At 37.8% G+C, this 26,425-nt stretch overlaps 1 protein-coding gene across 3 annotated transcripts in view; it reads right to left on the bottom strand.

The window, feature by feature from the left end:
• The window catches only part of GMPR (guanosine monophosphate reductase), an 85,880-nt gene that overhangs the window by 42,139 nt on the left and 17,316 nt on the right, over positions 1-26,425 (bottom strand). For all 3 annotated transcript variants that reach the window (XM_043964848.1, XM_043964849.1, XM_043964851.1), the window contains exon 4: positions 23,695-23,868. In XM_043964848.1, the coding sequence (XP_043820783.1) occupies positions 23,695-23,868 (174 nt within the window). The remainder of the gene's footprint in view (positions 1-23,694; positions 23,869-26,425) is intronic.

Raw genomic sequence — 26,425 nt, 5'->3', positions numbered from 1 at the left:
ACCCAAGGTGTTCTTCTGAAAGGTGGAGAGAAGATTCGGGATCTGGGCTCCACTGTTTCTAGCTTCCTCCCCTATAAAGTCAGTCTGTCAATAAACATGTATTAAGAGTGCCTACTATGTGCCAGGCACTATGCTAAGCACTGAGAATACAGAGAAAGGCAAGAAAAGAAACAGGTAGCCCAGCTTTCAAAGAGGGGACCTTTTTAATCGGGGAAACAACATGTTAACAGCTATGTACATGCAACCTCTATGCAGGGCAAATTGCATATAATCCACAGAGGGAAGGCCCTAGAATTAAGGGGGATAAACAAAGGTTTCCAAGAGAAGAGATTTTAGCTGGCACTTGAAGGAAGTAGGGAAGACAGGAAGCAGAGATGAAGGGGGAGAACATTCCAAGCATGAGGGACATTCAGTGAAAATGCCTGGAGTCTGGAGATGGAGTCTTGTTTGAGGAACAGTAAAGAGGCCGGGGTCACTGGATTGCAAAGCAAATGGTAGAGGTAGGGGGTAAGAGGGTAAGATGTAAAAAGATTGGATACTTGACTTGAAGATCCATAAGAGCTATTTTGAAGAATAATAACAATTGCTAACAATTATACGATATGTTAAGGCATGCAAAGAACCAAAGTGCTTTATATACATTATCTCATTCGATCCTCACAACTTTATGAAGTGGGTGCTGTTATTCAGGGAAGAAGCTCACTTTTTTTGTTTGTTTGTTTTGAGGCAATTGGGGTTAAGTGACTTGCCCAGGGTCACACAGCTAGTATTAAGTGTCTGAGGCCAGATTTGAACTCAGGTCCTCCTGACTCCAGAGCCCATGCTCTATCCACTGTGCCACCTAGCTGCCCCGAGTGGGTGCTGTTATTATGCACATTTCACGGATGAAGCAACTGAGTCTAAGACAGGTGAAGTGACTTGCCCATGAGGACTCTTGCCACGTCCTCTGGTCTTAGAGCTATCCCATCAATTTGTCTTTTCTTAGATTGTGTTTGGTAGGTACTGTAACACAAGCAATGTTTTTTTAAATTTGGCAAAATCCTGCTTTTTAGGGGACTACTAGAGTTCTAAATAAAGTGAAAACTCATTAATGCAGTGTTAAATGAGGCACATAAAGGATTCTAAGTGAGACCAATTTTAAGCAAATTTTCAGGTATGTCACTGAACTTGTGATGACCAGGTATAAAACAGAAAGCACTGTTACATTTGTCAAGTGAAACTTTGATTATATTTTGTAACGTTACCATTCCTTCAAATTAGCTTCATGTTCACCTCATGATCCTTGACATGAATGCTAATCTTTTTAGATAACTATTTGCTTTTGTAAAGGAGCTTGATGGAAGTGCTTTATTTTGAGTTACTTTGCTTTCAAAATTTCGTCAGTTTGAAAGAAACGCCTAATTTTGTTTTATTATGGAGTTAATTTAAGCTGGTGTCAGAGGTAGGATTTGAAACAAAGTCTTTGACTCATTTCCCTGAGTTTAAATCCAGCCTCAAATACTTACTAGCTGTATGATCCTAGGCAAGTCACTTAACCCCATTTGCTTCAGTTTTTCATCTGTAAAATGACCTGGAGAAGGAAATGAGAAACCACTCCAGTGTCTTTACCAAGAGAATCCCAAATGGGGTCACAAAGAGTCAGACATGACTGAATAACTCTCCTGTCTCCAACTCTAGTGCTCTTTCCACTGTGACACCTGGTGACCTCTATAGGAAGATCATTAGAAGAGTAAGTGCATAAAATGTCATTGGGAAGGGACGTAAGAAGTCACCTTCCAATTTCCTCATTTGACAGATGAGCAAACCACAGCACAGTGAGCTAAAGTGAATGATACAATAAAAAATATCATATATTGTGAGTGAGTGTGCCAGCCTGTTTGCTGAGGTCACACAGTGAACGTGTGACATATAAAACCCTAGAGAGGACTTGGGTATCCTGGTTCTGAATTCAATGTTCTTTCTAATTTACCACACTCCTTGGTAGTAGTCCTGTGTCTCACCACTTCAAGTTAGTAGTAGGCGCCTGCCTGAAAACAAAACAAAACACATCTCTCGCTGACCAGTCGACACTGAAACATACTTTGTCTTTCATTTGAAAACAACATATAGCTACTTTTCTGAAATTCATTTGCAGTGCAATTAAGAAAGCCAGGAAGCTGGAAGAAGCTACAGACCTCAAGCATACATCTGGGTTGGCAATAGTCCAAGCTTTCCCTTGCTGCAGGGGTGTGAAGTCAGAGATAGCAGTTCCCCAGAAGAGACCTTCATGAGAAATTGTGAGAACTCACTGACAGGCAGATTTCCCCAAAGTGGTGAACAACATACTTGGCAAGAGGCTGACTGCTGGGGACTGGACACATTTGGGTGTATATAGCGCTGGCCATTTTTCTCAGTCACAACCAAGCTCTATTTTTTTTTTTTTTGGTGGGGCAATGGGGATTAAGTGACTTGCCCAAGGTCACACAGCTAGTAAGTGTCAAGTGTCTGAGGCCGGATTTGAACTCAGGTCCTCCTGAATCCAGGGCCGGTGCTTTATCCACTGTGCCACCTATCCTCCCCCGACCCAAGCCCTATTATTCAAAGGGAACTTAAAAAGGAGTGAGAAGAAAGGTTCTGAAAGCTTATCTGCTGGCTTTCTAAATAATCCACCATTGAACCAAGCACATGGCTATTTTTCTTTTAAATATGGACATGCTTTATTTTTAAAAAGTTTCTGATGCCATCTGAACAGAATTTTACTTGGCAGTGCCCAAGACCTACTATAGCCATCAGAAATTCATTCAGTAGGAATGTGTTTCAGTCCAGAGCTAGAATGGATTAATTTATCTTCAAGGTAAAGGACAAGCAATGGCTCACCCTATCCAAAAAGGTGCTGTTTGGAATATGAGAGGATTTAGCACTGAGTAGAGGTACTTTTTCTGAAATCATCCTGCCCATAAACCATGACCATGGCCCCTAATAGAACATATGCAAGCCACTAACTGGTTACAAAGCAACAATCTCTCCACTGATCAAGAAAAGGATGATACAATAATAAAAAAATCATTGTGTTTGCGAGTTTTTCTTCTAAGAAGAAAAAGCTACACATCCAGTTTTATCACCAAGAGGGGAAACTAAGTCAAGGGGGTAGAGATCAGAGGAGTGAAAAGAGGAGAAGCAGATCCTTCTCTATAAAACAGAAGAATCTAAACATTGGAAAAGAGCCCAGAGGTTATCTAGTTGAACCCATACTTGAACAAATATGACCAGTGATCATCCAAGCAACACCTGAAGAACTCTACTCAAGGGGAATCCCCTGCATCTTCAGTGTCTACTGGTCAGTGAGAGAGGTGTTTTGTTTTGTTTTCAGGCAGGCACTACTAACTAGAAGTGGTGAGACACAGGACTACTACTAGATTTTTCTCCTGGAGTCAGAACAAGACCGGTCCCTCATTTACACAGAAGCCTTTCAAATAGTTGAAGAAAATTACCATGTTCCCATTAAGTTTTCTCTTCTCCAGGCTCAACATACCCAGTTCCTTCAGCTGACCCTTACATGGAATGATTTTGAGGCCTTTCCCTATCCTTGTTGCTGTCTATCGGATGCCCTCTATATTATTAATATGCTTCCTAAAGAGTGGCTCCTAGAATGAATCTAGAATTCTAGATATGGTCTGACCAGTGCAGAGTATAGTGGAACAATCCCCTTCCCAATCCTGAACACTATTCATTTCTTAATAGAGCCTAAAATTAAGTTGGCTATTGTGGCTACAATATCACACTTGTTAACTCATATTGAGCTTATAATCCACTAAAAGCTCAATATTGGTTTGTTTTTTTTTTTAAACTCCTGTTTAGGCATAATTGCTCTACCCTGTCCTTGTGAATTTATTTTTTTTTCAATCCAAGGGTAAGACTTTATACTTATCCCTAGATAATTTCATCTTCTTAAATTTTTCTCCATGTTCTAACCTGTCAGGATATTTTTTAAGACCTGACTCTGTTAGCCATCATGGTAACATTCCCTTTGGCTTTCTGTCATCAACAAACTGGATAAGTGTGACATCATACAAGATAAAATGGACCATTTTTATTATTTAAAATTTTAAATGTTTTTCCCAAGTAGAGTAGTTAAAATTGGAAGGGACAATATTTGGGAAACTAGGGGGAAAATCTTTGCAGCACATTTATCAAGGTCATACATTCAAGATATATGAAAAAATAATTCAAAACTATAAAACTAAGAGTCTATTACCCAATTTATAAATCATTAAAGGATATGAACAAGTAGTTTTCAAAGGAAGAAATTCAAACTGTCAACAAACATGAAAAAATGTTCCAAATAAAAGAATAAAGATGAAACATGCCATTTACTTTCTTCCTGAGAAATAATGAACTAAAAATGCAGAAAGATACATATGTTTTTTGATATGGTCAAAGTGGGAATTTGTTTTGCCAGAATATGCATGTGTGTTTTGAGGACCTGATTTGTTGTTATTGCTATTTTGCTGTATGTTTGTATATGTTTACTGTGGGCAAGGGACCGGAGAAATACAAGAAAATAAGAAATGTAAGAAATAAAAAAATAAGTATTTGAAAAAGAATATGAGTAACAGTGTCATTAAAGATGCCACCTTTTGAGAAACTGTACCAAAAAACAAGCCCATACAACATATCAATATTATATAGTTATTTTATGTCATTAATATCTACGTATGATTTTATTATATGATAAAGATTGGTTTGTATATTACCAAAACATACTTTTTCATTAATTTTTAATAAAAAGAAAAGAGTTCCATCTGTTCCTTTATCCAAATCACTGTGAAAAATGTTGAATAGCATTGGGCCAAGCACAGATTCCTGGGACACTGTACCAGTCTTCCGAGATGATTTCAAAATACTATAACTCTTTGGGTGTGGCCATTCATCTATTTTCTAAACCATTAGATTGCATGACTAACTAACCCATCTTTTCTACAGGAATCATAAAAGACTTCATCAAATGTATTGATAAAATCTTGGTATACCTTTTCTACAGAACTTCCATGAACTACAAATCCCATAACTTTGTTAAAAAAGGAAATAAGGTTAGACTAGCAAGGCCAGGTATGGCTAGGACCATACTGCTTATTTGTTGTTACTGATTCCTTTTCTAGATGTTAACAACCTTGCTTTTTAATAATGCACTGTAGAATCTTCAGAATTAAAAGTCAAAATCAATGTCCTCTAATAATAATAATTTTATATATGCATCTTTTCCCTTTCTAAAAATCAGGATAAGATTTGCCCCTCTATAGTCCTGTGGCAGGGAACCTAAGTAGAGCAGTGGCAACAGTGCCTGGCCTGGAGTCAGGAAGACTGATTTTCCTGAGTTTAAATCTGACTCACCCTGGGCAAGTCACTTAACCCTGTTTGCCTCAGTTTCCTCATATGTAAAATGAGGGAATATATTCAATGACCACTAAGATTCTTTCCAACTTTAGACATAAGATCTTTTTAGTCTCTTTCTCCAACATAGTTCAAAAAATCTAGTCCCCATTTTGTTGTCCTTATCTTTCTGCCCCCCCCAAGTTCATTATGTGCCTTAGCATTATAGACACTATTCTTATAGAATTGTGCTATGTCTTTGTATTCATCCTTCTCTCCATATTATGTACATGGCTCTTTCAAATCTAATTAGTTGGTGAGTTCCCCCAATGCAATAAGAACATACATACTTACTAAATTTGAGGTACTGTCCAAGGTACTGAAAAGTAGCCCATACCCTCAAGAAGCATACATTCTACTAAGGGAAAGGGGAGGACATTACAAAAACACATAAACAGACTAGTATAAACATAATAATATGAAGAGAATACCAACCACTAAAGACATCAAGAAAGGTTCCCATTGGAGGTGGTCCCATGAGCTGAGTTTGGAAGGAAGTTAGGGATTATAAGAGGTGACTGTATGTGAGAAGTATATTTCAGGTGTGGAAGACAGCCAGTACAAAGGCATAGAGTCAGGAAATTAAATGCCAAGTTCCAAGAACAGCAAGAAAGCCATTTTGGATGGAATATCGATTTCATTAAGGGAAGTAAGTGCAATAATCCTGGGAAGGAAAACTAGAAACAATCTGTGAAGGATTTTAAATGCCAAACTGGGAAGTTTGTACTTTGTCTGAGAAAACCATTAAAAGTTCTTGAACAGAGGGGAGTAACAAAGCTAGATTTATGCTTTAGGAAGGTTATTCTGGGTGGAGAATGGATTGGAAAAGGAGACACTGGAAGCCAATTTCATGGCTGCTACAATAATCCAGGAAAAAGTCAACAAAGTTCCAAACTAGGGCTGTGGCTATGTGAGAGGAGAGAAGGGTGTAGATTCAGAAAATTCTATGAAGGTAGAATGGATAAGATTTGATAATTTGTTGTATATATGGGCTGAGGGATCATAAGCAATTGAGTAGGCATCTGAGGTTTCAAACCTAGGTGATAGGAAAATTGGTGATACCCTTAAGACAAATCAGGAAGTTTGGAAGAGTGGGATTTTTTTACATCTGGAAGAAGATTGGTGGAGGGAGTAGAAGAAAGAGAAGAAAATAGTTTCGTTTTGTGCATGTTGAGTGAGAAATGCCTGCGGGACATCCAATTGGAGATGTCCAACAAGTAGTTGGTGATGTGGGACTCAAGTTCAAGAGAAATTAGCTGTGGGTATGTAAATTAGATCTGAGTCATCTTTATTGAGATGTTAACTTAGATCCCCTCCTTTTCTCACTAAAATTATTTATCTTCATAGATCCATTTCCCCTCCCTCCTGGCCTAGCACCCCCAAGAGAATTTTAGTATAAACTAATTCTCCTTTCTTTGAACTTTTTGAAATATTCTCTCCTCAAACTAAGGTATGTGTCAGGTTATCCTCTTCTCCATCACAGACTAACTCCCTAAGATTCTCACCATTTCCACATGTTAAAATATTGTTGCTAAAAATCCAGTAAAGTACTGCCCAATTCAATGGATAGGGCTCCTGAGCTTGAGCTGGAAGGTGTGGGCTCTGGTAAATCTGGGAGTGAAACATGCCATCAGCATGGATATTAAAAAGGCTACTTTTATCTTTGAGAAAATATCTCATAGAGCTGAGCATATACAGAGCTGCCAGCATGGTATTATACAGCAGAGGGGACATACAGTGGGCTCAAGCACTTGATTGGCTTCCTCCATGTCCCTTGGGGTCTCTAAATAGCACAAGCTGGCACTAAAACAGTCATGATAAAATTCAATATACTCTGTGGGCCCAAGAAAGAAAGAAAGGGAATTCCTCTTTTAATGTAATATGGCAAGCAGATGGGGAAGGCTCTGCCAATGGCTGTTTTTTTTCCCACTGGGGATGGGATGTACCGTTCAGGTTCAATTACATTCTTGATATTAACAACTGATCTTTGACACAACAAAAGTAGAGATACGAAGGCTTAGAGAACAAAGGAAAATGGAGGGGAACATAACTTTTTCCCCTCCTCAATTTTTAAAAAACAAAACAAAAACAAAAGGTCCATTATAAAAACATCTCTCCGATCCTTCCCCTTCCCCCCAGTGACAAAAAGCCACAGGCAAAAAGAAAGCAATTTATGTTGCCTTCATACTGTTCTCTCTCTATTTGCTTTTATTAATTCCTTTGGGGCCCCTAACTGTGAGAAATTCCATTCCCCAGTAGAGGAGAGGGTGTATTCACAGCAGATCAAAGGGTGTAATAGGAGAATGTCCCGAGTCTTCTCACTCCCTGAGAGTTCAGAAAATAGCTATCTACCTGCTGCTCAGTTACCATCACTGCACAGGGCCCTCTGGCTAGAAGACTATTTCAGAGGCCTCTATCTTTCATGGTGCATGACTGATTTAGGCTCCGTGTTATATGACCTTCAGGAACAGACATCATATAAATCCAGGGATTTTATTATAGTTCTCTCCCACATGTCCAGTCTTCACCAAAACCCAAGTGAAGGGTGATTGTTCTTCAGTTGTTTCGATCATATCTGACTCTTTGTGACCCCATCTGGGGTTTTCTTGGCAAAGATACTGGAGTGGTTTGCCATCTCCTTCTCCAGCTCATTTGACAGATAAAGAAACTGAGGCAAACAGGGTTAAGTGATTTGTCCACGGTCATGTAGCTAGTAAGTGTCTGAGGCCAGATTTGAACTCAGGAAGATGAATCTTCCTGATTCTAGGCCCAGAGCGCTATCCTGAAAATCACACATGTTCAGAGATCCATTTCTACAATGAACCCTCTTTTACCCTAGTGAGCTGCTTCTTGGATGTTGTTAGTAAAATATAATGGAAAGAGCACTGGATCTACAGTCCAAGGACCCAGGTTCAAATTCCACTTCTGAGACTTCCTACCTCTGTGACCTTGGGCAAATCATGTAACCTTATTAAACTTCATGCATTCAAAGCTCAAAAGGGGAAAGGGACATCAGAAGTCATCTATTCCAACTCCCTCTTACAGAGAAGGAAATTGAAGCTGAGGGAAGTTAATCAACTTGTCCAAGGTCACATATGTAAGGAAGGGATTTGAACACCAATTCACCAATTCATCTAAGTCTCAAACTAATGTTTTTTCCTACTAAGCCATCCTGCTTGCCTGCTTCTCAGTTTCCTCATCAGTAAAATAAGGGGATTAGACTAGAATCTAGTCAGTAGATGGTCTCTGAGATCTCTTTCAGCTCTAAAAGTATGTTCCTATGATCCCCTATTCTTTCTCCCCACCCTAATTATCTCCACGTGACCCAGACTTTAGATGGACCCAAAGGTCAAGGAAACATTTAGGTTTGTATTCCTGACCCATTGCTAAGCAAGAGCACCATAGGCATAGTACAAGAAAATGAAGACCCATGCATGCTTGTTTGTGTGTGCGTGTGTGCACATGTGCATGCTTGTGTACGGTCATGAGAAGGCCTGTATCTGTTGACATTTGCCAAGGGCATTTTTGAGCATCACTTTTGTTCACTGTATTGTAATGATCATAATAATGCTTAGCACTCATGAAGCACCTTTCATCTCCAAAACACTTTACAAACATTAATTCATTCTCACAACAGTCATGGGAGGCATGAATGACAAATGAAAATGACAGTGAAAAATGGAGGGTGAAGGAGTATTTGATTCCTCCTAATGAATTACAGATGAGGGGGAGGGTAGAGGTTAGGGCAGGAAAAGAATAATTTAGGAATAAACATCTTCCTAGCCAAAGGGGAGGGTCAGCAATCTATTTCTAAGTAACCCACAGTGAGCAATGAAAACACATTTCTGGCCAGCACATAGGTACCAGACAGGCCGTTGCCAGTGGTTACTAAGGATGGTAGGAATCCTGCTTCCTACACTCAAGCTTGATATCCCCCAGCCAGACCCATGATGACAAGAAGGCACTGTCCCTTTGTCTTTTTCAGTCATCCTCCTTTCTTTCTTCTGCCCTCTCTTCTGGCTCTTTGTCCCTTAGGAATGGAGAGCAGGCTCCCCAGAGTTAAAGAAACAGGCAGCTCAGGCTGGCTCTGGGCCAGCTTTTTGGAGAGTGTGCTGTAGAGCTCTGTGCTGAAAATGAGAGCTCCTGGATGGATGGATCTTTTGTCCTCCCCAAGTAATTTTTCACTCCCTCCTCCCCATTGCTTTATAAAAGAGAAAAATGATTTAAAAAAATCATCTACAATATCAGGATTTGAAGTTAGAAGGGACCTCAAAGACAATCTAGTCCAACCCTCTCTTTTCACAAATGAGGTAATTGAGGCTGAGGGAGGGGAAATGACCTCCCTGAGGTCACATGATAGCAGAACAAGTTTCGAATCTGGAGTCTTAGGCCTCCAAATGCCATGTAATTTCCTTCATACCACATTGCCCTCCTCCTGCTAATGTTGAAGTTATTTTGCTCTTTCACAAACTGTCACCTCCTAGCCTTTTGTACAATTCAATTTATCTAGAACTTATAAAAATAATGCAAATGACTGATATTTGTATAGCACTTTAAAGTTTTCAAAGCACTTTTACATATACCATCTCACCTAAGCTTCACAACAACCCTGTAAGGCAGACCATCCAAGCAATATTATCCCTGTTTTACAGGTGGAGAAACTGAGGCTGAGAACTGTGACATTTTAAGAGTTCGAGAGATAATTTCTGGGTAGTCATTTTATTGATGATAGCATTTTATTAATAAAAGGGGTCAAGGGCACTCTCAAATGCCAAATACCCTTCATGGTGGTGGACTCACAGTTTATATGCCCTTGGAAGAGTAGGTGTTCCTGAGTATGGTGATCGACTCTGATTTGTTAACAATTAATGAGAAAATGAATATTACAATGAGTAGTAGGCTCATTCCAATGAAGGGCTGGGAGTGAAATCATGTCACTCTTGGATGAAGAGACTATATGTACACCCAGGTCATCCTCAGCCTTGGGCAATCTAGACAAAGGATCTATCTCAACCCAAACTTACTTGAATAGGACACAGTGGGCAAGAATTCACCTTAGATTAGAGATTCCTTATAAAACTGAATGGAGTCTGATCAGAATTGAGGAGAAAGCTAGCTCAAACATCAGAAACTGAGCTTTTGAAATGAGGACTTAAGAAAAATGGGGAATTCTTGATCTCCTAAATTCATGGTCATTAATAATCATTTCTCTCAGAGGTTAAGAGACTATGAGTAGCCCCATAGTTACATCGTTAGTATGTGTTGGAGGTGGGATTTGAACTTGGGTCTTCCCAACTCCAGGTATAGTACACCATCTCTTGGGCAAAAGAGCCATACCAGTGGCTCTTTCTTTAACCCAAGCTATATAATAACAACATTCCCTATATTTGCTTCTGCCTTGGCTCATATAACAATGTTCTGGCCAGTTACAAAGTGCAAGGGAAGCAGGGGTACAAAAACTTGCTGGAAGTTGTATTAAGGGCTTGTCCCAGGAAATGAAAATTATTAAACCCATTGAATTTTCAGTGTCTAATCAGTTGCAAACCAGAGCTGATCCTACTTGCCATTGTCATTTCAAAATAACATTTTTCTCCCTTTTCTAAGTTCTTAGTCAAGGGAGTGGGGGGGGGGGTGGGGGGGGTGGAGAGAAGGACATTTTACAGCTTAATGAGGGATAGACCATATGCCAAATGGCCTGGCTAGAAAGGTCCTTGGCTGCCCAGAGAAATATGAAGGAAGCACAGGACAGACAGCCAAATCTTCTATGGTTTCTTCCTTCCTTGTAAATGAAGGGATTTAAAAAGCAATCACTGGGACCATTTTCTTCCTCTAGCCTTAGGAGGATATAAGCAATGCACTCTCCTAGACACAGAGGAGGAAAACTTGCTTCCTGTTTCATCTAGTAATTCAACAAATGCCAAATGAGCTCCTGCTATGTGAAAGACTGTCCCACAGAGAATGAATGGGGTCTCATAAGTTCTTATTGACTCAATGACAAAAGATTCCCTCCTGGCAAGGATGACCTTCACACTCTCCTGGCAAGCATGACCTTCACACGGAAAACAGCTTCCCCATTCTCCTTTAAAGAGTCAGAGAAGGAGAAAAAAGACATAGTCCACAAGCATTTATTAAGATCTTACTAGGCTCATGCTGATCAAATTACCAAAAGCTATTTTATAGAACTAGAAAAAGTCATAACAAAATTCATCTGAAAGAACAAAATGTCAAGAATGTCAAGGGAATCAGTAAAAAAATGTGAAGGGAAGGTGAATTAGCAGTATCAGATTTCAAACTGTATTCTTTTGTTGTTCAGTCATTTTCAGCCACATCTTATTCTTTGTGACCTCATTTGGGGTTTTCTTGACAAAGATAATGGAGCGGTTTGCTATTTCCTACTCCAGCTAATTTTACAGATGAGGACACTGAGGCAAACAGGGTTACACAGCTACTAAGTGTTTGAGTCTAGATTTGAACTCAGGAAGATAGGTCTTCCTGACTCTGGGCCTGGCACCACCTAGCTGCCCTAATCTGTATTACAGTGATAATCATCAAAACAATCTGGTACAAGTTAAGAAATTGAGTAGTAGATCAGTGAAAAAGATTAGGTATACAATAGTAAATGATCATAGTAATCTAATGTTTGATAAGCTAAAATACCCAAGACTTTGGGACAAGAAATCACCATTTGACAAAAATTGTTAGGAAAACTGGAAAGCAATTTGACACAAACTAGATATAGACCAAGATCTCACACCACATACTGAGATAAGGTCAAAATGGGTACGTGATTTCAACATCAAGGGTAATATCATAAGTAAATTAGGGTAGCATGGAATGTTTTACCTATCAGATTTATGAAGAAGGGAAGAATTTATGAACAATCAAAAGATAGAGATCATTGTGGGACATTTAATGAATAATATTAATCACATCTAATTAAAAAGGTTTTCCATAAACAAAACCAATGCAGCCAAGATTAGGCTGGGAAACTAGGAGGGGAGGGATTTATAACAAGTTTCTCTGATAAATGCCTCATATCTAAATATAGAGAATTAAGTCAAATTTATAAGAATATAAGTCATTATATTGATAAAGTCAAAGGATATGAACAGGCAGTTTTCAGAAGAAATCAAAGCTATATATAGTCATATGAAAAAAATCAATTATAGAAATTCAAACAAAAACAGCTTTGAGGTACTACCTCATACCTATTAGACTGACTAATATATCAGAAAAGCCAAATGACAAATGTTGGAGAAGATGTGGCAAAATAGGAACATTAATGCATTGTTGGAGCTATGACCTGGTCCAACCATTCTGGAGAACAACTTGGAACTATGCCTAAAGAGCCATGAACTTGTGCATACCCTTCAACCCAACAATACCACTACTAGGTCTGTAATCCAAGGAAATCAAAGAAAAAGGGAAAGGACCTATATGTACAAAAATATATCAGCTCTTTTGGTGGTGGCAAAGAATTGGAAATTGAAGGGACACCCATCATTTGGGGAATGGCTAAACAAGTTATAGTATATGATTGTGATAGCATACTATTGTGCTATAGGAAATGACAAACAGAATGCTTTCAGAAAAACCTTGCAAGACTTACATGAAATGATACAAAGTGAAGTGAACAGAACCAGGGGAATATAGTAAACAGCAAAGCAGCAATATCATATAATGATCAACTGCAAATGGTTTAGCTTTTCTCAGAAATACAATGATCTAAAACATTTCCCAAGGACTTATGATGCTATCCACCCCCAGAGAAAGATCTGATGAAGTCTAAATGCAGATCAAATCATATTTTTATTAAACTTTGTTTTTTTGTCTGTGTTTTCTGTTACAACATGACTAATAAAGAAATATGTTTTACATGACTGCACATGTATAATCTGTGCCAAACAGCTTGCCTTCCCAGGAGAGGAGGGAGAAAGGGAGAAAATTTGGAACTCTTTTTTTTTTTTTTTTGCAGGGCAATTGGGGTTAAGTGACTTGCCCAGGATCACACAGCTAGTAAGTATTTAAGTATCTGAGGCCAGATTTGAACTCAGGTCCTCCTGAATCTATGGCTGGTACTCTATCCACTGTGCCACCTAGCTGCTCCTGGAACTCAAAATTAAAAAAAAAAAAACTAACGTTATCTTTTGTTTTCAGGCCAAACTTGGTTATTGAAATTAAGCAGCATTTACTTTTATTTTGTTGTTTCAATTGCTATAAGAATTGTATATAGTGTTTTCATGGTTATACTTACTCTACTTTGCATCAATTCATGTAATTCTTTCCATTCTTACCTGAATTCTTCATAGTCATCATTTTTATGGCCTTATAATATCATATTTATGTATCTCAGTTCATTTAGCCATCAATGGCTATTTTCTTTCCAGTTCTTTCCTACCATAAAAAGTACAACTACGAATATTTTGGTGAATATGGGATCTTTTATTCTGTCTTTGAATTCTTTTAATGTATATGACTAGCAGTGGGATCTTTGGGTCAAAGGCTATGAACATTTCAGTCAATTTTTAGCATATCCAAAGATCCAAACCAATGGGGCAAGAATTTACTGTATGACAAAAACTAAAGGGAATGAATATGAATGCAAAAATTCTAAATAAAATACTAGCTAGGAGACTATAACAATATATTACAAAGATTATACATTGTGACCAAGTGAGATTTATATCAGGAATGCAGGGATGGTTTATCATAAGGAAAACTTTTAACATAATTGATTTTATAATAATAAAGGTAAAAATTATATGATTGTGTCAGTAGATACAGAAGAAGCTTTTAATAAAATACAACACATTCCTATTACAAGCACTTGAAAGCATAAGTATACAGGGATTTTTCCTTAAAATAAAAAGAAACATCTGTCTAAAACTATCAGCAAACATTATTTGTAATGGGATAAGATAGAAGCCTTCCCAATAGATCAGGAGTGAAACAAGAGTTCCTATTGTCACCCGTATTATTCAATATCATATTAGGAATGCTAGCAATAGCAACAAAATGAGAAAAAGAAGTTGAAGAAATCAGAATGTGCAATAAGGTAATAAAACTATCTCTTTTTGCAGACAATATGATGATATACTTGGAAAATCCTAGAGATTCAACTAAAAATGGAAAAATAATTTTAGCAAAATAGCAGAATATAAAATAAATCCACATAGATCATCAGCGTTTCTATATACCACCAACAAAACCCTACTGGAAGAGATAACAAGAGATGATAACCCAATTAAAATAACTACAGACAGTATAAAATACCTGGGAGTATACCTAGTAAAACAAACCCAGGAACTATATGAACAAAATTATAAAATATTTTGCATACAAATAAAGTCTGATATTGTGGAAATTTATTTTGATTTGGGGACCCTACCTTTAGGCTGAGATTAGAAAGCCTTAGGCCCTCAGGGTCTTTCCCCCTCCTCCTCAGCTTCAGCTGAGAGAAAAAGCCCCATGGGCTATACAAGACACCAGGTCAGACAGCTGGGGGAACAAAAAAGCCCCCAGCTCCCTCCCACCTGAGCGGAGCTATCTGAAAGATAGCCTGTGCTGAGGCACATGAAGGGGGAGAGCACACCCCCCCACACCAGTTGCAGCTCTGGCTGGTGGATTAGCTTGGTCTGTGGGGGCAAAGGAAGCCCCGAGATTTGAGTGGAGAGAAGAAAAGGTATATATAGACCTGGGAGTTACACTAGGGGGGACGATGGACTAAGGAAGGAGCGAGGAGACGGACTAGAGGATAGGCTGAGGACAGACTAGATAGACAAGACTCAGGGGTTCAGACAGACAAGAAGAGGTCAAGAGGCGGCTGAGGAGACGGCAAAAAGGAGGAGACTCGAGGACGGACTAAAGGAGCAAGGGAGGGGCTGACGAGAGGAAGATGGACTAGATAGACTAGAAAGAGAAGGGCTGCCTAGGGGAGACAGACTAGAGGAAGAAGACTTGAGGATGGACTAGATAGAGGGACTAGAGAGGTGACTAGAAGGGAGCTCAAACTGACAGAGCAGACAGACAGAAGGTTATAGGCCTTAATACAAACCAGGGAAAGTGTAATGTGCCCTGAGGCCGGAGGCGGCTAAGGCCCTTATTGTATTCAAGAAGTTCCAAGCGCAGCAGGTGAGAAAGAGACAGTGGAAAGAGACCGCAGGAAAACAGTCAGGTTGTACTTTATTTCCCTGTATTCCTAATTTGAAATAGTATCTCATAAATAAACTCTGCTTTGATTATTTGGTTAAGAGGCTTCTTAATCTTTAGTCTATCAGTTTGGGAGCAGTGTGGTGGAACTTTATAAACAGCCCACATTAAATTAAATTCAGTCAGATAGCCAAATAGTCATAAGTCCCAGTTTAGTCCTCCAGTCAGCTTCAGTCCCCAAATTAGGCTAGTCAATTCAAAAATATTCTAACATTTTAATGGTGACCACGAAGGGACTTATGGACCAATTATAATTTTTCTAAATTTATAAGTTTTCATATAATCATAATTTTTCATAAATCAAATTATATATAATTTTTCCATGTTAGTTATAGTTATTAACAATTAATTTTTCTACAATATAAATAATTGGAGAAATAGTAATTATTCATTAGTGGGTGGATCCAGTAGAATTTAAATGACCATTTTAACTAAATTAATCTATTTAATGCCATCCCAATTAAATTACCAAAAAAAATTTTACTGAACTAGAAAAAATAATAACAAAATTCATTTGGAAGAATGAAAGGGCAAAAATATCAATGAAACTAATGAAATAAATGTAAAGGGAAGAGGTTTAGCATTAAGTAATCTTAAACTATACAATAGGGCAGTAATTATCAAAACTATCTGGGACTGGCTAAGAAATAGAAAGGTAGATAAGTGGAACAAAGTAGACATACAATACATAATAGCAAATGATTATAGTAGTCTTGTGTTTGATAAAGGTAAAGATTCAAGCTTTGGGTATAAGAATTCATTAGTTGGTAAAAATTATTGGGAAAGCTGGAGAGCAAACTGGCAGAAATTGGACACAGACCAATATCTTATACCAGTTACCAAGATAAAGTCAAAATGGATACATGACCTGGATAGAAAGAGAGATATAAGAAAATTAGAAGAACATGGAACATATTACCTATTAGACTTATGAATAAGAGAACGATTTATGAATAAACAAGAAAGAGAGAACATTTCAAGGTAGATGACTTTGATTACATCAAATTAAAATATTTTATACAAATAAAGCCTATATAGGCAAGATTAGAAGGAAAACAAAAATTTAGAAGAAAAATTTTATAGACAGTTTCTCAGATAAAGGATTAAGAACTTTGTCAAATTTATAAGAATACGAGTCATTCAGCAATTGATAAGTGGTCAGTGGATATAAACAGTAAGTTTTTCAATTTAGAAATAAAAAACTACATTCATATAAAATGCACTAAATCACTATTGATTAGAGAAATGGAAATTCAAACAACTTTGAGGTATCATCTTACATCTATAAGATCTATAAGAAGGGGAAAGAAAAAGGCTTTGGAGGGAATGTGGAAAAATTGGGAGACTAATTTACAGTTGGTGGAACTGTGAACTAATCCAACCATTTCATAGAGCAATCTGGAATTGTACCCAAAGAGTTATGAAACAGCACATACTCTTTGGCCCCAAAATACACTATTAGGTTTGTTTCCCAAAGGGATTAGGAAAAAAGGAAAAGAACTTATATGTTCTAAAATATTTATAGCAGCTTTTTGTAGTGGCAAAGAACTGGAAATTGAGAGGATTTCCATCAACTGGGGAATTACTAAACAAGTTGTGTTATACAATTCTGATGGAATACTACTGTTCTATAAAAAACGATGAGTTGGTTGATTTTAGAAAAACATGGAAAGACTTGAATGAAATAATGAAGAATGAAATGAGCAAAACCAAGACAATGTTGAACATAGTAACAGTAATATTGTTCTAAGAACAACTTTGAACCACTAAGTCATGTTGAGTAATACTCAAATAAAATACAAAGGAATTGTAAAGGAAGATGCTATCTATATCCAGAGAAAGAACTGATAAATAGAAGTATGTATAATATGGTTTTACATATGTATGCAATTATATACATATATATGTATACACACATGCTTATATCTAATGATAGCCTTCTCTAGGGCAGGGTGGAAAGGGATGGAGGAAAAAAAGTGCACAGTAGAGAACAAAAGAAAACCTGAAACCTAACATAGAAAAGCAAGATAGTTTTGAAAATGATATATAGTATTTATTACATAGTTTTTCAAAAGTAAACAGTGGGAAAAGGAAATTCATGGTTTTATATTGAATTCTCCTTTGTATTATGCTGTGTATGTGAAGATATTCTTTCTTTCTTCTTTTTGTATTTAAGTTTAAAATGAATAAAAAATTTAATTTAAGTGATGGGAAAACTGAAAAGTAATGTGGCAGAAACTAGGCATCGAACAACATCTCACACCATATACCAAGATCAGCTCAAAATGGGTAAATGACCTAAACATAAAAGGTGATATCATAAGTAAATTAGGGGAGGATGGAAAAATTACCTCTCAGATCTATGGATAAGGGAAGCATTAATGAACAAATGAGAGATAGAGAGGATCATGGGAAATAAAATTGATAATTTTGATTGCATTAAATTAAAAAGTATTTAAATAAACAAAACCAATGAAGCCAAAATTAGAAGGAAAGTAGGAAATTGGGAGTGGAGCATTTACAGCAAATTTTTCTGGTCAAGATCATTTTCTTAAATATATAGAGAACTGGGTCAAATTTATAAAAATAAGAGTAATTTCTTATTGCTACATAGTCAAAGGATATGAATAGGCAGGTTTCAGAAGAAGACATCAAATCAATAGTATTATGACATGTAATACCACCTCACATCCATCAGATTGGCTAACATGGTAGAAAAGTAAAAGTACAAATGCTGGAGGGGATATGGAAGAATAGGCACACTAATGTATTATTGGAGCTCTGACCTGGTCTGACCATTCTGGAGAACAATTTGAAACTATGACCAAAGGGTTATAAAACTGCATACCCTTTGAGCCAGCAATACCACTAATAGGTCTATAACACAAAGAGTTCAAAGGAAAAGGAAAAGGACACCTATGTACAAAAATATTTATAGCAGTTCTTTTTGTATTAGCAAAAACAATGGAAATTGAGGAGATACCCATCAATTGTGGAATCGTTGAACAAGTTGTGGTATGTGATTGTGATGGAATACTATAGTGTTGAATTGACAAAGGAGATGGTTTTAGAAAAACCTGGGGAGACTTATGTAAGCTAATGAAAAGTGAAGTGAGCAGAAAGAACATTATACATAGTAATAGCAATATTGTAATTATAATCAGTTGTGAAAGACTCAAAACAATGATCTCTGACAATTCCAAAAGACTAGTGATGAAAAATGCTATCCTCCTCCAGGGAGAATGGATGAACTCTGAGTGTAGTTGAAGAATATTTTTTCACTTTTTCTTTGCTTTCTGACCCCCGACAAGGCTAATATGGAAATGTTTTGCATGATTTCATATGTATAATGTGTAGTATATTCCTTGTCTTCTCAATGAATGAGGGAGGGGTAGAGGGAAGGAGAGTAATTGGAACTGAAAATTTAAATTAAAACATATTTTAACATAATTCCAAATTGTTTTCTAAAATGGCTGAACTATTTCATAGTTCCACCAACAGTGCTTTAGTATATCTCATTTCCCAAACCTTCCAACATTGATTATTTCCATCTCTCCTCACCTTTGCCAATTTTCTGGGTGTGATGGTAGACTATGTTTGTGCTTTTACATTTATTTTTATCCCCAATGCTTATAGTAACCATATTTGTTGATTAATGGATTGTTTAAGAACTCTGCCCCTAGCTTTGGGAAGACTAGCACTAATACTCTTTAGATGGGACTACAAATTGGTCCAAACATTAGGGATATCAATTTGAAATTATGCAAGAAAATTGGCTACATTTCTTAAACTCCTTTACCCAAACATCTCACTATGGTGTATTTATACCTCATGGAAGTCAAAGATAGAAACTAAGTCACAATATATTTATAAATATTAATTACACTACTTTTTGCACTAGAAACAAAGTAGAAGCCCATCTATTGAGTACTTGCTTAATAAAATGTGTTATATAAGTGCAATAGAATATTGTTATGCAATAAGAAATGACTAATATAAGGAATTCAGAAAAAGTTGGGAAGATTTGTATGAACAATTGCAAAGTGAAAAAAAAGCAGAACCTAAAGAATAATACTTCTGATTATAATATAAATGAAAAATCACTATAAGGAAGCTCATCTAAAGGCAACTAAAAATAAATAATGGTCCCTGGAAACAGATAATAAAAATACTTCCCTCTTCTTTAGAGATTGGGCACCGCTGGAACAAAACAGCATACATATTATTAGACATGGCCACTGTTTGAGGTGTTTCTGCTTAACTGATTAATTTCCTTTTTTACACAGGAGGATACAAATTAGAGGTTGTAGGAAAGGGGTTATTCCCAGGAACAATAGTAATGTAAAAACCAAATACAAATTAACATGATGTAGTTGATAAGATGCTGGACTTGGAGGAAGGCATGGAAAACTAGGTTTAAATCCTACCCCAGATTCTTACTAGCTTTGTGACTTTGGACAAGTCACTTCACTTGTCTATGCCTCAGCTTCCTTATCTATACAATTAGTAGTTTGGATTCAATGACCTCTAAGGTCCATTCCATTTTCTAATATATGATACTATGAATATACATGTATATACACATATGTATATATAGAGATATACATACGTACACATACATATGCATATCATATACATATATAGTGTGTGTGTTTATGTAACCCAAAGTCCATTAATGATGTGGGACTCTCTCCCATTCTTGCCAACTCTACTCCCACCTCTTCAGCAGACATCGGGTACTGATCTCCACCACTGAGGAGTGTATACCAATGGGCTTTGGCACTGGGGCAACATATGTAAAGAAATTAACTGAAAAAATATATGGAAAGTGATGCTGGTTTAATACTTTTCTAAATATCCAACTTCAAAACATAATCACCTAAATTAAAGAGATGCAAACATGAGTATTCAACAATGTTGTAAGACATGCTTACCTAAAATATGTGAAATAAAATTTCAGATCTATGTCCCCAAAAAGTGCTTGGAAGATCTTAGATTTAAGGAGCTGTAGAAGTGCCTTCTATTTAGAAAACAGAAGGAATAATTGCTCTATTCATGTATTCAATTGGCATTTATTAAATGCCTATCGTATGCAATTCACTATGCTAAATACTAATGGTGATTTAAAGAGGAATAAAACAAGACCCTGTTCTCAAGGAATTTATTATCTAGGCAAGGATTTTTCTTCTGAGGTCCATAGATCCATTGGGATCCATGGACAAATTTTCAAGGGTGTGTGAACTTGGATGGGGAAAAATACATCTTTATTGTCACTAACCTCCAAATGAAATTTAACATTTCCTTCTATTATTAGTGTAGCCAACAAACACATTCTGAGAAAGGGTCCATAGATTTCTCCACTCTGACAAAGGGGTCCAGGACACAAAATAGGTTAAGAATCCCTGATTCTAATAGAATCTACCCCACAGGGTTGGCATAGGCAGAAACTGGGGTTTTATTAAGGTCAGTAAAGGTATTTGATAAAATTATGCCTGTATCACTGATGCATAACTGGTTATTTTAGCTGAGAAGAAAGAAACATGAATAATTAAAAAGATAAGCCAAAAATGTGGAATGTGGTATATGCTGGTCAGACCAGGTATGGTTGCTATGTCTTTGTTTTTGCTTAAAATGTTATCCTTAGTTACAAAGGAGAAGTGGCATGGATGGGAGGGGCAGAACACTGCCAGGGAAATGACCACAGACACGCATCAGTAAAATTATTTTTTAAAAAAATGAAAGGGGGTGTGTGTGTGTGGGGAAGACATATATGAACCAAAAACCTGCTTTTGGACAAGTTACTTCTAACAAGATCCTTAATTGCTTCTCTCTCCCTCTCCCTTGCTCCCCAGAAAAATGGACTGCTAGTTCACTTTCTCTTTCTGGTTGACACCCTGATGGTACCTCGTCCTCCCTCCCAGAAGGTGCTAACAAAGTCACTCAATGGTCTTCAAACCAGGCTGAGCAATCAATTATTGGCCACAGCTATGCTTTTGTCCCATAGGTTTAACTAAACAATAACGAGTATAACTGAACAGAATGAAGGTGAAAGGTGTTCACTTGGAAATGTGTTCAGAGATAGCTAGCTGGTACAGTGGATAACGGGCTGGGCCTGGAGTCATAAAGACCCAGGCTCAAATCCTGCCTCAGACACTTACTGCCTCAGAGACCCTGGGAAAGTAACTTAACCTCTCTCAGTTTCCTCATTTGTTACATGGGGATAATAATAGTACCTATTTATCAGGGTTGTTGTGAGGATAAAATGAGATTGGCGGCAGCGGGGGTGGGGGGAGGGGTGAGGCAATGAGGTTAAGTGACTTGCCCAGGGTCAAACAGCTAGTGTCTGAGATGAGATTTGAACTCAGGTTCTCCTGAATCCAGGGCCGGTGCTTTATCCACTGTGCCACCTAGCTGCCCAAAATGAGATTTTTATAGAGTGCTTAGCACAGTGCCCAGCACATAGCTATGTGATGCTAGTTGTTCTTATTGTTGTTCCTATTATCTTCATAATAATGAAGTAATAATAATTACTTGTACTGGTTGGAACAGAATGGTGGCTCTCAAAGGGTATTTCACCCACCTCACCCCCACCCCCAGATTTCCACCAAGTGTTCCAGGAATCATTTGAAACTTCCATTTGCATACTCCAGGCTCACCCTAATATACAGAACCTACATTTCTAATTGAGTCTCCCCTCTTGTGCCAAGATTCCTCACAACAAAGAATAATTCTGTTCTCTGAGCAAAAACGTTTAAAGACCACCATGACGGAGATACGTCCAAATGGTACAGAATGAATCTTGTCGACAATTTTAAATTATTTTAAAATGTTGTGTTATATTACTTTAGGAAAGGATAAGGCAGGCAGTGTAGCATAATTGAGAGAGACAACCTTGGAGTCAGGAAGACCTGAATTCAAGTCCTACTCAGACATGTACTAGCTATGTGAACCTGGGCAAGTCACCTACTTCCATAATACCCCATGCACCTTTTTAAGACCCTAAGCCATGGACAATTGCTCATCTAATTTAGTGAAAGCACTGGCATCATTCTCTGCTGGTAAAATCACATGTCAAGACCAAAACACAATTATCATTTTTAGTGGAGAGTCAACCTCAGGTTCTCAGTCATTTAACCTCTCAGCCTCAGTTTCCTCATTGGTAAAATGGGGCTGATAATAATAACACCCATATTACAGAGTTATTGTGAAGATCAAATGACATAATTTTTGTGAATTTTTTTGGTAAATCTTCCCAAACTATATAAATGTTAGCTGTCATTATCTGAGCATGTGATCAGGCAGGACCTTCCATCTGAGAGATAGTTTTAGGCAGTAAATGGAGCACTGGCCTTGGACTCAAAAGGGCTTGGGTTCAAATCTTTGTTATGTGAGCCTGGACAAACCATTTTGCCTTTCTTTTCCTCCTTCTCAGCTGTAAAATGAGGGGTTCGGACTCATGACCTCTAAGGTCTTTTACTAGCACTAAATCTGTGAGCTGGTGAGCCTATGACCTGGAAGGGGTTCAGATAGGATGAGAACACTGACAAATGGGGATGTTTAGCCCCTAAGGACCGGCCCAGCTAAGCTCATCAAGGTTCCTCACCAGAGGATTAGCCAATAAAAGATAAATATTATTGAAATCATAAATTATCTACTTAGGTATAAAATGTTTGCAATTTGTATCAATATAGGAGTATTCATCCTAATGAAATGACAGATCTTTCAAAGCGTTACATTAACAAAATTTACTTTAGCAAATATCTTTGGAGACAAAATGAGAGATGTTGGGGAATGGTATGACTTAATCCAAAGTATTTGGTAATATCTAACAAAGATAAGAGGCAATGCTATTTTTAAGAGCTGATGAAGTATTCTAATAGATTTCATTTTAGTAAGGAATGGAGAAGAGCCATGAGGTTTTCCATGGTAGCTACTTGTGTTTTTCCTGATGATTCTCTTTTTACAAGAAGCACTGAAGCCCCCAAGAGCCCACTATCTAGCTCAGCTTCTCCCTTGTTCCAGCTTCCCTTTCTCCTTTCCTTCTCCACTAATAACAGCGTGTTCTGCCATACCTACCATAATGGTGTGTTCTGGGAATTTGGCTCGGACAAGCTTCACAAATTCCACAAAGTGCTCGGAATACCCATTGGCCACATCCAGACAAATATATTTAATCTGTGGCACAGCCTCTAGGATACTGCTCATCCTGTCCAGGTCACTCTGCCCGCTGCCTGAGCTCACAGCTACATGCTGGAAAAATGGAAAAAAAAAAACAAAACCAGACATGAATGGCAGGTCTCAGGAAAACAGTCTCAACTCCAACCCACTTACCAGCAACTTACTGAGGCACATTCCTTATCAGTCATGTGTGACCAGTTTTGAGATAACAAGACCACAGTGTAAATGAAACTGACCAAGTCATGAAACCTGAGTTCACTTCCCATCTCTACCATTAACCCGCCATATATCCTTAAGCCTGGATGTTGGCCATAAGACCTTTCCAGAAATCAACAAGTTCTTGGTTATTTGTGAAGTCTCTCTTTACCCTCCTCTCTTCTCATTTCCCTAATCAGTCCATACACTGGCAAGAATCAATCAATCAACTAATAAAGCACTTAAAATACATCAGGTAAATGGCATAGAGTAAATATAATCAAAGCGGTGGCAGCTAGGTGGTGCAGTAGATAGAGCACTGGGCCTGGAGTCAGGAAGACCTGAGTTCAAATTCAGACTTAGACACAGACTAGCTATGTGACCCTGGGCAAGTCATTTAACCCTGTTTGCCTCAGTTTCCTTATCTGGAAAATGAGCTGGAGAAGGAAATGGCAAACCACTCCAGTATTTTTGCCAAGAAAAGACTAAATGGGGTCACAAAGAGTCAGCATGAATGAAATGATTAAACAACAACAAATATGCTAAATGGTAGTGTTTGGGGCAAACTGCCTCAGTTTACCCAAATAACTCGAGGAGACCACCAAGTCAAGCAGAGACAGATTTATTACATTCCTGCAGGAATGGGCAAACTCAATATCTGAGTCACCATAGCTAATACATGCCTTGACCTTTTATAGGAATGTTGGGCAGGGGGGAAGTCCCCACGCACACTGGGGTGAGCTCACAATCTAACATCCAATCCTGTCTCACCCAGGGTGCGTGTTTAGCTCATGATCAATGTATGGAGACATGCATATGTGTTCCAGGAACAAGGGGGAAAAGGGGAGGGGTAACAAGGTCAAACTGAAGGAAGAGGGAACGGGGGAGTGACAGTCAGATGTTTCAGATCTCACAGTTCCCACTGACTCCCCTCTCTCGGCCCCTATCTCTAAAGATACTCAACTTGAATAACAGGAAGAGTCACTCAGGTGTTTCAGCATTGTTTTGTAGTCATGTTAATTTTAGAAGAATGACAGGGCTAAAATTTATCTTCGGCTATGTTGGGAAATCAAAGAAATAGAATAAAGAATAAAAAATAATCCATTGTTGGGACCCTAGGGTCAAGGGGATTCTGTTCTAAGAAAAAGAGACATGTCACTTAACATCTGGTCTCAACTTAATTGCCGCATCCTGTGCTGAGCCCTGTCCTTTCTTCTTGAGTCCCAAGTATTGAATTGGTGGGCAAACTTCCCGATCCATTCAACAGGGACTGGGGTTCTGACACATGATGGATTCCAGATAAAACTAATATGTAGCTGACAAGTGGGGAGACTGAGCAGAAGTAAAAATACTGTTAATTGGCAATAAAACTTAAAGGAGACAGTGAGAATTTGACAAGCAATAAACTTTTAAACTAACTATACTGGGGCGGGGCTGGGTATCTTCCAGACCCCATCCTCAGAGTTTAATCTGACTCAAATCCATAATCATCTCATACAGTAGGAATAAAAAAACAAAGCAATGCTTGTCGTCATGTAGTTTATGTTTTGGTTTTTTAGTTTTTTTAGACAATCAAGGTTAAGTGACTTGCCCAGGGTCACACAGCTACTAAGTGTCTTACTAAGACACTTACTTAACTTACTAAGAGGCAGGATTTGAATTCAGATCCTCCTGACTCCAGGGCTGGTGCTCTATCCATTGTGCCACCTAGCTGCCCCCTGTAGCTTACCATCTAAGGGGAAAAATGTAATTCAAGAAATATTAACAGAGATCAGAGATATAGAAAACAAAAAGACCTCATAGGCCATTTAGTCTAATTCCTTGGTTTACAGATAAGGAAACTGAGGCCCAGGGAGCTTAGGTAACTTGTCCAATAGAGTTGACTTGACTCTAGAACCATTCTTCTTTCTAATGTACCACCATAATGTATCATCTCAATAAATTAAGGCAACTGTGAGCTATGAAGAGTGCTGAGGTCCCAGTATCAACTCTGAGGCAAGTCACTTACCATCTTTGGGTCTCAGTTTCTTCATCTCTAAAGTGGGGACAATAATACTTGCATTACCTATCTCCTAAGCTAATTTTGAAGATGACTCAGAAGTACTACAGAAATGTGAGTTAAGAAAGTCAGCTACATTGAAGTTGCATGGATCTCCACGAGACAGTTGTCTGCTTTCAAAGTCTCTCTGCTCATCTGTGCTCTCCCTGTGACAGACTACCCAGCTGAGTCATAAAGACACAGATTCAAATCCTGGTTTATGTGCTTAAGTTTCTTCCAATGTAAGCTTCTAGCTCTAAATCTTTTTTTTTTAACTTTAATTCAATTCAATTAGAATTGATTGATTGATTGATTTGCAGCATCTTTATTTTATTCTGAACTTAAACAGGTCTCAATCAATGATTTTATTATTCAATTTAATCCCAGGCACTGCAT

Source organism: Dromiciops gliroides, chromosome 1 (assembly GCF_019393635.1).
Source record: "Dromiciops gliroides isolate mDroGli1 chromosome 1, mDroGli1.pri, whole genome shotgun sequence".
Classification (NCBI taxonomy): Eukaryota; Metazoa; Chordata; class Mammalia; order Microbiotheria; family Microbiotheriidae; genus Dromiciops; species Dromiciops gliroides.
The sequence above is the reverse complement of the archived record's forward strand: the minus strand, read 5'-3'. Positions and strand labels throughout refer to the sequence as shown.